Genomic DNA, 15,151 nt, shown 5'->3' on the forward strand with positions numbered 1-15,151 from the left:
TAAAATAGCTGTGCTGAGGTGACACTATCATTCCAAGTTATTATCTTGTTAATTATTGCTGCATATATATCTTTAGGTAAGTGGTTGTGTTCCATTAGGCTGAACACTATGGAGACCTTCACCATCTTACTAATATAAAGAGGTATTTTTGGGTGGTTTTGGTGTCACACCATGGAAATATCCAAATTATCCCTCGAATAAGTATACTAGTACGTAGAAGTTAGGAAGGCTGTAAAATAGCAACTACAGAATCCAGGGTCGAACCCACTCAATTATGCGATTTCACATTTCTTTTTTTCTTTTCTCTTCTTCGACTTTAGTTTCCAACTTCTCCTTCTCTTCGTTCACTGTTTTTCTCCATAGAAAGTAATGCACTCAATTAAGCTTAAATTCTGAAAAAACCCTATACTAGAAAAAAAAAGTGATTTTTGATCAAAGAATCTCCAACAATTTTTCTCCTCACCCTCTTTATTCTATGCAACTTGAAAAACCCTATACAAATGTTGTCCTGCAACTTGAAAAAACCTATGTTTTAAATTTTGGGTTTGTCGAAGAACAACATGAAGTGAGACGCATGAATATTGATTTGGAAATTGAATTAGAGTTTCAACAGCAGTGGTTGGTGAATTAACAATTCAGAGAAGCTTAATGTTTGGGTAAGTCCCTATGTTGTTTAATTTTCAGTATTTGAAGGTCTTGAACTGTTGAGTTTGTATATTTGTGAATGAAAATTCAGAGAAGTTTAATGTTTGGGTAAGTCCCTATGTTGTTTAATTTTCGGTATTTGTAGTTGAAATTCTTGAATTGTTGAGTTTGTATGTTTGTGAATGAAACTGTGATAGAATTGGGTATAGAAGGAAGCTGTGATTGTAGTTTAGGTTTGTGTTTAATCACATGGAGGGGTAAAATATGGAAATTATTGTTGAATCCTAAAATGGATTGTGTTTAGATGAATGTTAGGCTATTACAGGGAAGAATCTCTAAAGAAGTTAAATAGATGGTGCATCATGGTGTTTATAGATACTATAATGATGGGTGTCCTCCGTTGAGATTAACTCAGCTGATGGTGAAGTATAGTTATAGTGTAATTCATGTGGAAGTTGATGTGTAGAGAATGGATAAATGGTGGTTGATGCAGATTGTGTTGGTGAACTTATAATTTAGGTACAGTGGTGGAGGTTGTTGCATAATGGATGAAGTTGAGATCAACATATGGCAGGAAAGTTTCAGAAAGTATGGCGGTGGTCTGTTGATGCAGAAATAGAATTGTAATTAGGTTGTCGCATTGTTATGGTATTACATTGAGATTTTAGGTTAACCTTTGCGCTGGAATGGTGCAAGCCTGAACTGTGTCACACCAGAATGGCTAACTATGAATGGTGTGAATGTGCCCTAACTTTGGTTCTTAAGTGCATGTAGGCTTAAGAATCGTAACTTCACTGTGTTATAACAATTATTTTCAAATGCTTCTAAATGATAAATTGAGTTTGTGTACTTTTATGGCAGTTGGATAATAAGAATCTGAAAGCCCTTCCCGAAACAGAAAAGCTTGAACTCAGTTTTTCAGGTTAGTCTTTTATCAAATGTCTTAGATTTTCATTCCTTAGACTATAATATGCAGTGTTGGTGAGAAATTATACATTATAGTGAGACTAGAGATGGTTAGCAACAAAATCCTTTCATTGTAATATAGCAGGCCGCACCTGGGCAATATGGTGATTTTTCTCATCATATAAATTCGGCTAATTTTGCTCTGACAACATAGCGATCTTTCAAATTAATGAGTCAGTAATGGGTACTTTTGTGGAAATGATTATTTTAGGAGTCGCATAAATGTTTAATTCACTTCGAGGGGAATCATGACCTATAAGAGATTTTTATTGAGTAATTTCTAACAAAACTTTAGCAAATTAATTGGATTGGAATATACCCTCGGTCTGTTCATTTCTTATATTATGTGGAAAGAGTAAATCAAACTATCCTAAGAGGGAAACTTTACAATTCAATACTTCAGTTTGACGTTTGAATTTTGATTTGGTTTGGATGTATCGTGCGCTTGGAGGTGGTGCTAACAGCTCCTTGGTTATGGTATATGTTGTTTGTGGTGATGGTTTCTTAACTGTAGGGCCAGATATAATATCAATAAATGTTGAGAATACTTAATTTTGTTGTGCGCTATCCTGAATGTTTACCTATAAAACCCAACTCTTGACGAAAAATGTTTATGCAATGCTTAGATTTGCATGTTGTACCCTGTGTTTTTATGTGATTACCCTGTCTAGAACAAGGCTATCACCTTAGGCTACGCATGTATGTGTTTCATATATATATATATATATGTGTGTTAAGCTACCACCCTAGCTAGACCTTTTACTCATAATGCTGAACGCATATGTCACCGTTGTAGCGGCGAGGATGGTTATCGGTTAACAAATGTAACTTTTCCACGAATGTATTTTCTTCCAAACTATACCAAAAAGCTTTCTCATTGTGTAATCCCGTGGTAGTCAAAGCTATTAGTTTGATGTCTTTGTTATGTCTATCTTTATTTTCCCCCACTAATGTTTTATATTGTTTACAGGCTCCCAAATGCAAGACAACCACATCATATTAGAGTACCCAATAAAAAAGGTAAAGCGCCAAAAGGTTTAGGAGCACACAGATCATCGAGAGAGTTTTTTTGTTCTGGGATCTACCATTAGGCATTCATGTGTCAGAATAATGAAGAATGCGATCGCTTTCATTGTAATTTTTAACTTCGTAGGTGAAGTTCCCTTTCGATAGTTGAGAATGGTAACAATATATGAAACTGTCTTATAGGGTCTCTTTTTGAGTTCTCAAATGTAATTGGATGTTTTTGGTTGAAAAATTATCTAATATCAGAGAACGGATGGCAGGCGCATCGCGCGTACGTGTTATCCTAGTATATAAAAAGTAAGGGTTAGTTTGCGTTACCTCCCCTGGAGAAGATCATGATTTGAGTTACCTCCCCTACAGAACAAATATTAGTAAAACCTCCTCTCGTCACTTTTTCCATCCAAACCCGGTTAGCTGAGAAGATCATAATTTGAGTTACTTCCCCTGGAGAAGATCATAATTTGAGTTACCTCCCCTAAGAACATCCAGCTGTACGAAGCAGCTGACTCAGCTAACCGGGTTTGGATGAAAAAAATGACGAAAGGAGGTTTTACTAATATTTGTTCTGTAGGGGAAGTAACTCAAATTATGATCTTCTCCAGGGAAGGTAACGCAAATTACCCAAAAAAGTAAAGAGCTAAATTGTTATTTTCGGAGTGCTACTAAACATTGTTCTCTCCTTTGTTGCACGGTTCCTATTGTTATCTACCACCGAGTAATCTTATTTTTGGATTCAAAGGGGTGTGTTATGCGAACCCACACGGTGACAATCTTCTATCTTCTTTTGAGTGACACCCCATGCCCCCTTTCCTCATCGAGAAAACAAACATCAAACCAGAGGGACAGTTTTATCACTAAAACACGAAACGTACGCGCACAACCGCATAATTAATTCATTTTTTGACCTATACATAAAGGTCTGACATCCACAAACAGTTAACAGTAAGAGATGCTTGCACGTGTAATACTTCTAACCGAAACCATCAAGATTTCTTCGCCGACGCCGTTAAACACGTCATGTTACTAGCTCCACAATATGACGCCACGTGTCATTGACAAGCCTATTCACTGAGCACAATTTACGAAGAGATTATTAAAACTCGTTTTTGAAACTCGTTTGTTTCACTTTAAACCAACACTGTCACAGAATTCAAGCCCTTTATCGGTAATGGCGGTAAAATCTGAACAAAATTATGGAGATGCTGCTGGATATAAAATTCAAAGAGGGCTTCTTCTTCTGTAAAAATCTTCTTTAATAGTGGTGGGGACGTGGGGATTTAAGCTGACAGTGGAAGAAGATAATGTTGAATATGGTTGGTTGGATCAAGATTTGCTGAAAAACTTAATTCTTCCATTCTCTTACACTCCATCTGTGTGTTGTTTTTCTTTTCATTTGGTTGGTATTTCTTCCTACCTTTTTGGGTTTGCTTTTGTTATTTTCTTGGAATGAAATTTGTTATCTAAAGTTGGGATTTTTATGGTCTAATCTATTGATTTCCTTTCTGGGTTTTACAGATTTGTGGTACTGATTTGATTCTGGTAGTTTCATTTTTCAGTGTGAGTTATCAGATGTTGTCTTAGTTTGATTTGGTTATGAAGACATTGTGTTTGTGAATATTACTTAATGAGTTCTGTTTGTATTTTCAGCTTAATTTTGACATTAATTGTTTCTGTAGATCATAACATCCCAAAAATTGTTCTTTTTTGACCCACAATGTAGAATTACATAGTGAATTTAGATCAGGATGTTTGATCATTTGATGGGTTCTGCTTGTGTTGTTTAAATGGAGTTTCTATGAAGTGTTTATGAATGTCCTGTAGTCTTGACTCTTTTTTTTCTTCAATAGATAGATCATATTTATTCTTTTTTTATATTCATTTGAATCATTTATTCTGCCCCAGGATTTAAAGTGTGTATGGGAGATTTGTGTATCGATGAAGAAATACCCTTCATTCCATCTACTGTGAGTGTTAGTCGTTTACTTTTAATAAATTATCGCATATTTGATTACCTTTGTTTGTGGAATATATTATTTTTGATAACATGACTGTAACAGTTCATTTCTTCTTGTGATCTAGTCGGAACAGATTGATTTCGTGTCGGACGATGTATACCTCTGCGAAAGACTTGAGTATGAAAGTAATCTTATGGTGAGACTTCTTATCTTTCATATCTTTTATTACTTGCGAAGTCGTGCAAGTTTTAGTCTCTGAAATAGCCAATTTTTTTAGATCTTTGTTCAGTTGGACCTTGCCATTGCTGTTTGGTTCTGGTAGACATGATTTTAACGGAACCTATTGGGTGCAGTAAAGTTACCTTTGGTGTGAATTCTGTTGTTTTGAATCATTAAGAAACTTACATGAGAGAAACCTTGGTAACCAATGGGATTGTGATTCTCTTTGATTGTTATACAGTTTAATTGTCAAAGCTTGGTTCCATACGCTTTCATCTAATACTTGTATTCTTTCCAGGTTTACTGTGACGACGTGACAACCACAAGCTTTTTTGCTGAACAATTTGCATTTCTGTCATTTGTGGATGATATTTTTTTTCGTTTCTCCACATTGACATCATGTATAAATCGTTGTTTCATTCGTTTCATTGGTGAGCTTGTGGTTCGAATTATAGCTATATGTTCGAATTATAGCTTCTTTATGGCATCTAGCTTTTGAAATATGACGGGACATTTTCGGATGATTTGTTGCAGAGGATCTCGTATGTAGAGATGTCGATAACTACTTGGAAGATCCAGTGGTATCATACTCCAGAGAGCATCCAAGATCTCCTTGTGATGGCTATTCTACATCTCATTCCCTGCATTCTGATGCTGGTGCAAACCTTTCTGTCCGTAAAAGAAGACGGACAAATAATAGTGGAAAAGTTCCTGTATATAGATCTTCCGAAATTGTATTATGCAACAATGGCTTTAGGGGTGTCCCTTATATTTTTCGAGGGTATGATATTTTGCATTTCGTGAGCGTTATTCTCGCGATTAATTATGCATTTTAGCTTTAATCTGCTTTCTTAATATTCCAATTCTCATACCTGCTTTCCTTTTGAATAATTTTTTGTTATGAGTCAGTTAAAGCATAGCCCCAACATTGTGAAGCTTATTCATCGAGAATACAGATGGACATGGATGATTAATTATAGATAAATCCTGATAGTGATAGATGCTTGTATAATTATTTTTGTTCGTTTTCTTATCTATCTTTATTCTGCTTATTTTACTGTGTATGCATTTATATTCAGGTTCATGCTCCCCATATTTGGTCTGCGGTTAGCCTTGAGATTGGCGTTTGCCTGTTGGAAGTGCTCCTTATTCTATGTGAAACGTACACAAAATCAAGTTCAAAGGTATTAACTTATAGTTTATAAAGGTGGTGGTCCATTTGAAATTGCTTCTCAGGGGTTTCATTACTCATTTACTGATTCTTCTGCTGGTTCCCTTACAATAACCATTTCGAGATCTCAGCCTCATATCTCGGGTTCAGAAGACACTGCGTGGATCTTCTGATGATATTGGGTGGTTGCAAAGAGCTGAGGATATGCCACCTGTGACAGATGGTACAGCCAGATTTAGGGAGTTGCTCCAGGACATTAGGTAGGTGCCATTTCTTGGTTCTTCTTTGTGATTTCTTGGTTATTGTTTTTGTTTATGTTTGTCGTTTCTGCAAGTTAGAATAGAGTTATTAATCTTCGGATTATGGTTGCACTTATTAGTATTTGTTTTTATTGTTGTCTTCTGCTCTTCAGAAATGGCAAGCACACACTGCCTAACTCATTTGTCTATTTATTAATCCCGGGTAAGAAAATTATTGTTGATTATCCTTAATCAATCACCTGATCACTGAACTCCCAGCATCACTTGACAAACTCTTAGTCTTTTAACTTGTGGTTGGTAGGACTGTTTAGCAATCTTAGTCCATTGTATTTCGTGAGCACGAAGAAGTTTTTCTCAAAGATGGGTCTTGCTTGCCATATTGCTAAGATTCATAGCGAGGTAAGATGGCATTACCTTACAAAAAATTTATATTTCCAATTCAAATCTGTCTAATTATGCCATCTTTCTTGGATATTTTCATGCTTCCAAGTCATATCTCGCGATCTTAGGCTAACAGGTCCTAGAAGTTTCGGTGATCTCTAAGATATATGTCCTCTTGCGCAGGCCTCTGTGGAACATAATGCATGGGAACTGAAACAATACATTGAAGAGTTGTACTGGGGATCTGGCAAACGCGTTATGCTGCTTGGTCATAGCAAGGGTGGGGTTGATGCGGCCGCTGCCTTGTCGATTTACTGGTCTGAACTGAAAGGAAAGGTTGTTGGATTAGCACTGGTGCAGAGCCCTTATGGTGGCACTCCCATTGCATCTGATATCCTTCGTGAAGGCCAGATTGCAGACAAGGAAACAAGAAGGATCATGGAGCTCGTCGTATGCAAGTTTATCAAGGTAATTTCCTCTTCCTTTCTATTATTTGGAATAAATATCGTCCGATTTCTCTGCTGTGTTAGAACTACTCTGAAGGCTACCATGACCTTCAGGAGTCCTCCTAGAGCTCTTCTGTCTGCCAACTCTAATGGTTACATATGTGCTGAGACCCCTCATAACAGTACTTCTACTTGGCTGAAACTTAAGGTTTTGGTTGCACCACTCACGTTCAAAATTCTAGGCCAGATACTACTTTTTGATCCTCGTGAAGGTATGCTGTTACAGAGCATCACCTAGTGCTCGAATCACGCATAAAAAGAGCAACATGTATGAGCTTAGTATTGGATATTTTGTAGAGAGTAAAGCTCCCTAGACAGGGAGTGTTACTGTGGGCAACTGTCCTTTTGAACATCAGGATACTGGATTAAGTATATCAACCTTGCGTTCGTTGTTAACGTGTGCCTCTTGAGCTTCTAGGATTTTGTTAAACAGAATCTACTTATTCTGATTGCACTATTATATCTACATTGCTAGCGATCTTCCTCGTAAAACATGAACAAAATAATGCTAGATTTCAAAGTCGATGCTTACAGGTTTCAGAATATCATTGTAGGGCGATATGCGAGCCCTGGATGATCTCACATATGAAAAGCGAAGAGAATTCATCACAAAACACAAGCTACCTGAACATATACCTTTAGTTTCCTTTCACTCCGAAGCAAGTATCGCTCCAAGTGTTCTCGCCACAATGTCGCACATTGCCCATGCAGAACTTCCATGGCTCCCCCTTACTAGTTTTGGTGGAGAGGAGGATGAATCCACTGCCACTCAAGCGGGTCGACAGGTCCCTGTCATCGTTCCCATTGCTGCTGCCATGGCTTTATCGGCACTTCACTTACAACTTCGGTACGGTGAGAAAAGTGATGGCTTAGTAACTTGCCGTGATGCAGAGGTTCCTGGTTCAGTTGTAGTTCATCCGGATCTTAAGTTAGACCATGCTTGGATGGTTTACTCTTCATGGAATAGGGATTTCAGTGAACCAGATGCATCTGAAATGTGTGAAGCTTTATTGACTATGCTTGTGGAGATTATGGAAAAGAAGAAAAAACAGTACAAGAATTAATCAGCTCATGCAAGAAAAAAGTACATTTTGTTATGAAACACAAGTGAAATGATTTGATAAATTGTGTGTTCGTTTTGGAGTTATTGATTTCTGAATCCGTTTTATCGAGTTGAGGCTATTGTGCATTTAACCTTATAATAACAGTGACTTATAATAACAGTGACGGAGTTGCTCGCTCGATTTCATGTCCACTTAACAACTCACTGACTGCAACAGCCAACACTCCACTTGTAAAGTCTCTTATTTTGGGTATTCCCTAAATATCCTTCAAGGGTGAATTAGTCATTTTGGGGCAGTTACCTGTTTTAGCTTTATTGATTTGATACTTTGCTGCAATTAAAATCCAAATGAACGTTTTCGTTAGGCCTAGTGAATGCCGCCTGAAAGCGAGTGAAAGCAATGAGATTTAATACTGATTTATTCCCATTTTATCCTCACACCTCCTTAATAGTAACTTCTAATTCCCTGTACACCAGGAAAGGGCAGAATCAGTCTTTTCATATCCCCATACCCAAAGACAATGACACATTGTACATTTGTTGCAACGTCATATTCTTTTTGCTGTTCAAAAGCGGTTACTACCAACCAAACTTGATAACTTGGGTTTCTTACCTGCAACAAACAACAGAAACACAGAGAGGAGCTAGAGAGAAACAAGGGACTTTAGATCATAACAAGAAGATCAAAAATCTCTTTCAGATTGTCAAATTCATCGGTACAGAAACTCAAAGTAATGCAACTAAGATGAAACCCAATCAAGATGGATCTTCTTCCTCTTCTTCTAAACAAAAATCTGTTGCCACCATAACAAAATCCGAGGTACCTACCCTGCCTTCAAATTTTGGTGCAATTTCTTAATCTTTTTATTTTGTTATAATTTAAGTTGATTTGATTGAGTGATTATTGATATTGTTTTTGTTTATGTTTATTGGAAATGAAGACAAGTGAGATACCAACATCAAGCTCATCTAAAATTAAATCCACTACTACAACTACTGTGAAGGTGAAACCAAGGAAAGTTTATAGTTTGCCTGGTCAAAAGCATGATCCACCAGAAGAGGTTTTTCTTTGTTGTCCATACCTGTTTCTCTCTGTGTTTCTTGGATTGATTGTTGTCATAATTTTTGAGGTTTCAGGGTGTGTTTTCATTTGTTGTTTGTTTTGTTGGCAGAGAGAACCTTTACGGATATTCTACGAGTCGTTATTCGAACAGATACCTTCAAGCAACATGGCAGAGTTTTGGTATGGTGTTCATTCTATTATTTGATTTGGACATTTTAATAGTTTATTGATGAAAACGGTGAAATATGTTCATCCAATTGTTCTAATAAATGTTGAATTCTGTCGATCATTCTGTTTCTTTCACGATTTATGATACCATTCTATTGAGATGCACAATGTGAATGTGATTTAGTTTTCCATTAGTACATTGTGCTCCACTGAAATGGTCAATAGTTCTTGGATAGATTTTGCATATGCCACATCCTGCTTCTGACATCTTGACAGACATGCTAAAGCCTCGATCGGCCTTCAATTGTAGCCGGTTGCTCACTTGCTCCGGGGTTGAGATCCATGATTTCTCTTTGCATATTAACCTGTTTCCTGTTGTAGGATGATGGAGCATGGACTATTATCTCCAGAGCGAGCTAAGCGGGCATATGAGAAAAAGCAAAAAATCAAGCAACAACAGAAAACGGGAACTCCCATCAAATCTCAGTCGGTGCCTTCAGATAGAGCAGAAAGCTCCTCGCAACGACAACAAGGCAAGAAAAGAATTGCCAGCGGAAGTGATGATGACGAGGAATTCACAGGGAAGAACAAGAAAGGAAAAGGGTAATAACCAAATAATTTTTTTCCCCTTCAGAACACTGTAAACCCATCTCATTTGAGCATGTTAGCAAAACAAAGTCGGGCTTACATTCCTACTTAGTGCAGCTGATCAAATGTCGAAGGCGCGGATACTTAGATAGGCCTAGCCAATAAAGGGAAAATATAACAATGTGATAGGCATTGGTTGTTCCCTACACTCTTTCTATTTCCTGTTTCATGTTAAGTTATCATCAAATAAAAGCTGGGAAGAAGAAATAATCAAAGCAGTTCTATACATGTTCTTACTTGTGTCCTTTTATCCATACTTGCACCTTGTTTACATTGGATTGCGAGCATGCAGTGATGCACGAACACACGTCGGTTAACCATCTGACAGAGTATGGTAAGGAGATAATTTTCGGCATCACACGCATTTTTTTTTATTGAAAGAACTCGATACATTTTTCATTGGTAAAATCTAGAATATTGAAATTGTGGGCAGTTAATACAGAAGTAGGATTGCAAGGGAAGAACACCCGAACTAAGGAGGATTGGATCAGGTAAAACCTTTTTGTTAGCTCCCCACACCAAAGAGTCCAAAACACCGCACCAAAACAAACAACGTGGCAGTAATAAGCAGTCGGCCAACCTTCCTGTGGGAGTGGATAGGCTTACAACAGCAAACCAGAAGACATCGGCCAACCTACTGAGCATGATGCATAAGTGACATAACTCGATATGTGATATAGTTTTTACAGTGGTAAGAAAGGGTTTGATTCTCGGACTTGGAAAGTTGAATTTAGACTTAAATTATAAAATTAATTTAGTGAATAAAACAAAGGATGATGACAATATTGAGAGATTATTGGGAATAAGGATTTCACCAAACTCAATTCTATGGTTTCAATATTAATTCTTAGACAATTATAGCTCCAAAAACAACAATTATTGACTCTTAATGTTTGCCAAGGTAGATTTTATAAAACATTAATTGTAAATGGTAAGCATGGGTTATCAAAACACTAAAGCTAAGCATAACCCATCAAACTAAATGACAACTAATTAATTTAAAATCATAATTCAATTTATATTATGCAAAAGTCATAAAAAGAATTAAATAATGTTACCACAGTGATGAGAATTGGCTTCCTCCGTCATCCCAGTGATGGGGTTTAGCTCCGCATGGTGAAAACACGCTCAAAATAATTAATCATGGCTCAAAAAGGTGTTTTTATTGAAGAGAACAAACTGTAGTTACAGAAAGCCTTTTGCAAGAAAGCTAATGGTCGCTGAAAGTATAAAGCAAGTACAGTCAGAAACGATAAAAGATTTTTGTTGTTCAATATAAGACTTCTTCGGCGACAGATTCTGTGAGTCTAATGCTCATCGTGTTCTTGAGCTGTACAGCAGCAGAACCACTCCTGCAACTTTTGATTCTTCAATTCTCCGGCCTCTGATCTACCCCAAAGTCTCCCCAAACTCTCGATAGCCCTCATGGCTCGAACCAAGTCTCTATTTATACATCACAGCCACCTCCAAGGCAAGAAATCTTCGAAAATAGTTTTTTTCACCCTCCGGCAAGTCACGAAAATAACTACCTGCCAGCTTGTCTACGCGTCTGTTGTCTTTCCTTCTTCAACTGCAACTTCCTTTAGATAGATTCAAATCAAATTAGAGAATATATCATCCCAAATATTCACTCAAAATTCCCGTAAATAATTCTTCTCCCTGTTTGTAAAGAAAGTCCGGTGAACTTCCTTTTTCTTCGATCTCAAACCAACTACCAAACCTGATTCGACCTAACAGGACCAAACTAATGTAAATCCGTGAGAAAATCCCAGAAGAGCTTGTCCAAATAAAGCACAAGACTCCGGCCATTTCTCTCCCTGTTTAATGGCAAGTCGATGAATACTTCCCTTTTTTTTTCAAATCCGAGACTCTTAACAACCATGTTTCATCAAACCATGCCCGTATATATCCAAATCCACGAAGAAATCCGACATAAACTTGCCCTAGTCTCGCCGGAAATTCCCGTGAATATATTCTTCCCTGTTTGATCGAAAATCTGATTATGCAGCCAATTTCGCTTCAATGGAACACTCTTACCATCCCTGTTATGCTCTAACAGGTCCAATCCATGAGAATCAGCGATTTAATCTCGTTAAATCACGTCCAACTTCCGATCCATAAATCTGCAGCGTGAAAGAAAGTTTCCCGCCAAATTGAATTTTCAAAAGCTAGGGGATGAGTGCCCCTTATCCAGACCAGGGGTGGGAATAAAAGGTGTTCGCCCCTTAGTAATTTGGTTACCCCTTATCCACTGTTGGGGTTCCTTTAGCAATTCTTTTGGGGTGTCAATATGACTTTTCTGGGGCGTCTCCAACATACTTCTGGGATGTTTTTAGTACTTTCTGCCGAAGGTCCAAATGCCACTTTCCGAGCCAATTTCTCCATAAGAGTTTATTTCTCCAAAAACACCTTTTATTTGACATAAAATAGTCAAATAACTACAAAATCGAGCATTAAAAATACGCATAATTGAGACCAAAATAGACACATAAATGTGTCTATCAAAATGCAAAGGGGAACATTGATGGTCATCCATTTCATCTTAGATGGGCTAGTAACGTTGTTTTGTTGGGCTCAACATAATAAGACATTCGTTTTTAGTACTTTTACTTTGTATTTTGAACTTTAATTTGTATCATGAATGAAATTCGATAGAAGTTTTATCAAAAAAGAAGAAGTAAAGTTTTCAATTGTAAACGTCAACCTACCGATACTTCTGGGTTGTTTTGTCTGTTTCATTGAGTTGTGAGATCAAAAGTTTGGGGTGCTTTTCTTTTGTCACTCTGTCTGCATGTCAATCTCCTGGTTTGTCACTAACACTTTTGAATCCGGTACCATTTTCCGTTCATGGAGGTGGTGCATTTCTAACCCAAACCAACAATATCCGAGAAGAAATAATGCATGTACCGGAACACATGGTATGCTGGAGTCTGGACTACATAATTTCATTTACGTCAAACATGATCTGACTCATTCCAAGTACAAGGTACATGAAGAAGAATGTACGTATATATCAGTGATTTAACTACACGTTCATTCACATCTATGATTTTACAGGTGTTGGTAGGTCGGTGTGGAGTTTGAGTTTAAGATAACGTAGGTGTGCATTTCCAATCCAAACCACCAATATCCGAGAAGAAATAATGCACGTACCGGACGGAACACATGGAATGCTGGACTCCTGACTAAATACCTAATATCGCCTATACACAAAGTTCCATTTACGTCGAACATGGTCAGACTGACTCCTCCAAGTACTAAGGTACGTAAAGAAGAATCTACAACATATCAGTGGTTTAACTACACGTTCATTCGTATTCATCTATAATTTTACAAGTACGTACCTTAATCATACAGGCACACAAAAACTTACACCATAATAATTTGTTTTTTAATCTTTAAGTTCGTAAAATTTTTATGGTACATATTATGATGTGAACATTATCAATCTTGTGGGTGCAAATTACCACACACTCATTAGCTACGCGAATTTATGCATTTAATAAATATGCAAACATGAACGCACGATATATATATATCCAGGATGACGAATTTGATGATGTCATTAAGTCACGATAAAAGTGTGAAAATCTATGCGTCAGCAAAGGATCCGCGCGGCAATATAAATGTCCCAGCGACTTTGACGCACATCAGATCCGAAATAGGGTTTTATTAGTTGTCCTCCACTATGTAAACTCCTATAAAAAGGACCAACCACCATGGTAAAGGTGGAGAGATCTTTTTGGTGAGCTAATTAAGGATAGAATTTTAAGAGAGAGAGCGAGTTATTTGTTTCCCAAGTTAGGGTTTCATCATATCCCTTTTGTATTTGTTCTAAGTTTTTAATAAAAATTTTGAGTATTTCATCATTGTTTCTTAGATTACTTCATAGTTTATTATTAGGGTGTAGTTGTGGGATTTCTTGCAACTACATTTTGGCGCTAGAATACAGCTTGGATGATATGCCTTGTTGGTGATTTCCATCGAAAAAAACGTTTAAAAATATTCCTAGTTTTTAATCGCTTTATCATCAATCTTTGAGTGTTTTAGAAGTTTAGATCTGAAAAACGCAACCAAATTTTCATCTCCGAAAAATAATTTTCATCAGTAACATTTTTCGGTTCTTTAAAGTGTACTTTTTTCTTTGTCAAGAGAATATATTTTTATAGGAATTGAAGATGGTAAGACAAGCATTCGCCGGAGAAAACGTACCGCCAGTTAGAAGGAACAGGAGAATCGCAGAGAGAAGAAGAGGCGAAATTGCTGAATCATTAAGAATGGAAGAAGGAAGCAATCTCGACAAATCAAGGTACAGATCCAACAGATACAGAAGGAAAATAACCGCAGAAGCTTGACAAGCGTTAAAGCACAAAGCGAGCAAGAAGAAACAACAAGGATAATCGGAGGAAAAGAAGGAAGCAGGTGTATACAGTGCAATTCAATAACAAAATCGATTTTGAATGTTGAAGATTTTCACGCAACAATTACAAGAAAAATACACAAGCGCGACTATGAAGGAAGGAAGATCCTGACTATCAATAAAGAAGCACCCCTGAATGAATGGAAAAAGCAGAAGATAATGTTTACAACAGATGAAATACCAGAAGAAAGCTTAAGGCGAACAAATCCATTGGTTGTCACTATACCTTCCAGGCGAAGCGAAAACGGAGACGGCGCCAAAGCATCAGAAGAATGAGCGATAAATCGAACTTTGATAGATACAGGGAGCTCTGTGGATATCATATTTTACAGCGCGTTCAGAAACATGGGATATAGTGACCCAGACCTAATGCCGCCAACATACAACATTCACGGTTTTAATAAGGCGATAACAAAGCCAAAAGGTGAGGTGATTATACGCATACCTTTAAGAGAAATTGAAACACATGTAACGTTGTGCGTAGTGGACGTGGAGTCACCATATAACATGCTTCTAGGGAGACCATGGGTGCATGGGTAAAAGTCGCAGCATCAAATCTTCATCAACGCATACGCTTTCCAATGCCAAGCGGTATAGGTGAAATCAAAGGTGATACAGGGGGTGCAAAAATTTGCAATCTAATAGATGTGAAGAACTATG

At 37.3% G+C, this 15,151-nt stretch overlaps 2 protein-coding genes and 1 long non-coding RNA gene across 7 annotated transcripts; all 3 read left to right on the plus strand.

The window, feature by feature from the left end:
* The first annotated feature begins 235 nt into the window (after positions 1 to 235).
* LOC113337837 lies at positions 236 to 2,934 on the plus strand. The gene is made up of 3 exons (XR_003354446.1): positions 236 to 656; positions 1,507 to 1,567; positions 2,582 to 2,934. It is a non-coding gene; the product is annotated as an uncharacterized LOC113337837 (long non-coding RNA).
* An 847-nt stretch (positions 2,935 to 3,781) lies between these two features.
* Positions 3,782 to 8,373, plus strand: LOC113338060. 5 transcript variants are annotated; one of them, XM_026583576.1, is made up of 12 exons: positions 3,782 to 4,033; positions 4,153 to 4,194; positions 4,540 to 4,601; positions 4,717 to 4,788; positions 5,110 to 5,242; positions 5,346 to 5,592; positions 5,891 to 5,995; positions 6,114 to 6,242; positions 6,395 to 6,444; positions 6,544 to 6,641; positions 6,807 to 7,091; positions 7,684 to 8,373. In XM_026583576.1, the coding sequence occupies exons 3-12, from the start codon at positions 4,554 to 4,556 to the stop codon at positions 8,191 to 8,193; spliced, it is 1,677 nt and encodes a 558-aa protein (XP_026439361.1). In that variant the 5' UTR covers positions 3,782 to 4,033; positions 4,153 to 4,194; positions 4,540 to 4,553; the 3' UTR covers positions 8,194 to 8,373. The 5 variants fall into 5 exon arrangements, with proteins under 5 accessions (XP_026439361.1, XP_026439364.1, XP_026439365.1 ...); XM_026583579.1 differs by having other exon boundaries at positions 7,664 to 8,156; XM_026583580.1 differs by having other exon boundaries at positions 7,671 to 8,142.
* Positions 8,374 to 8,592: 219 nt separating this feature from the next.
* On the plus strand, positions 8,593 to 10,299 carry LOC113337957. Its single transcript, XM_026583490.1, has 4 exons — positions 8,593 to 9,012; positions 9,134 to 9,253; positions 9,365 to 9,435; positions 9,805 to 10,299. The coding sequence occupies exons 1-4, from the start codon at positions 8,593 to 8,595 to the stop codon at positions 10,028 to 10,030; spliced, it is 837 nt and encodes a 278-aa protein (XP_026439275.1). The 3' UTR covers positions 10,031 to 10,299.
* Positions 10,300 to 15,151: the final 4,852 nt, after the last annotated feature.

Source organism: Papaver somniferum, unplaced genomic scaffold, assembly GCF_003573695.1.
Source record: "Papaver somniferum cultivar HN1 unplaced genomic scaffold, ASM357369v1 unplaced-scaffold_18, whole genome shotgun sequence".
Lineage (NCBI taxonomy): Eukaryota > Viridiplantae > Streptophyta > Magnoliopsida > Ranunculales > Papaveraceae > Papaver > Papaver somniferum.

Coding starts and splice junctions, on each gene's coding strand:
- LOC113337957 (XM_026583490.1), top strand. CDS start 8,593: ATGAGATTTAATACTGATTTATTCCCATTTTATCCTCACACCTCCTTA. Junction 9,254..9,364: donor AGCATGATCCACCAGAAGAG/GTTTTTCTTTGT, acceptor TTTTGTTGGCAG/AGAGAACCTTTACGGATATT. Junction 9,436..9,804: donor AGCAACATGGCAGAGTTTTG/GTATGGTGTTCA, acceptor TTCCTGTTGTAG/GATGATGGAGCATGGACTAT.
- LOC113338060 (XM_026583576.1), top strand. CDS start 4,554: ATGGGAGATTTGTGTATCGATGAAGAAATACCCTTCATTCCATCTACT. Junction 5,593..5,890: donor GTCCCTTATATTTTTCGAGG/GTATGATATTTT, acceptor ATTTATATTCAG/GTTCATGCTCCCCATATTTG. Junction 6,445..6,543: donor TGTCTATTTATTAATCCCGG/GTAAGAAAATTA, acceptor TGTGGTTGGTAG/GACTGTTTAGCAATCTTAGT.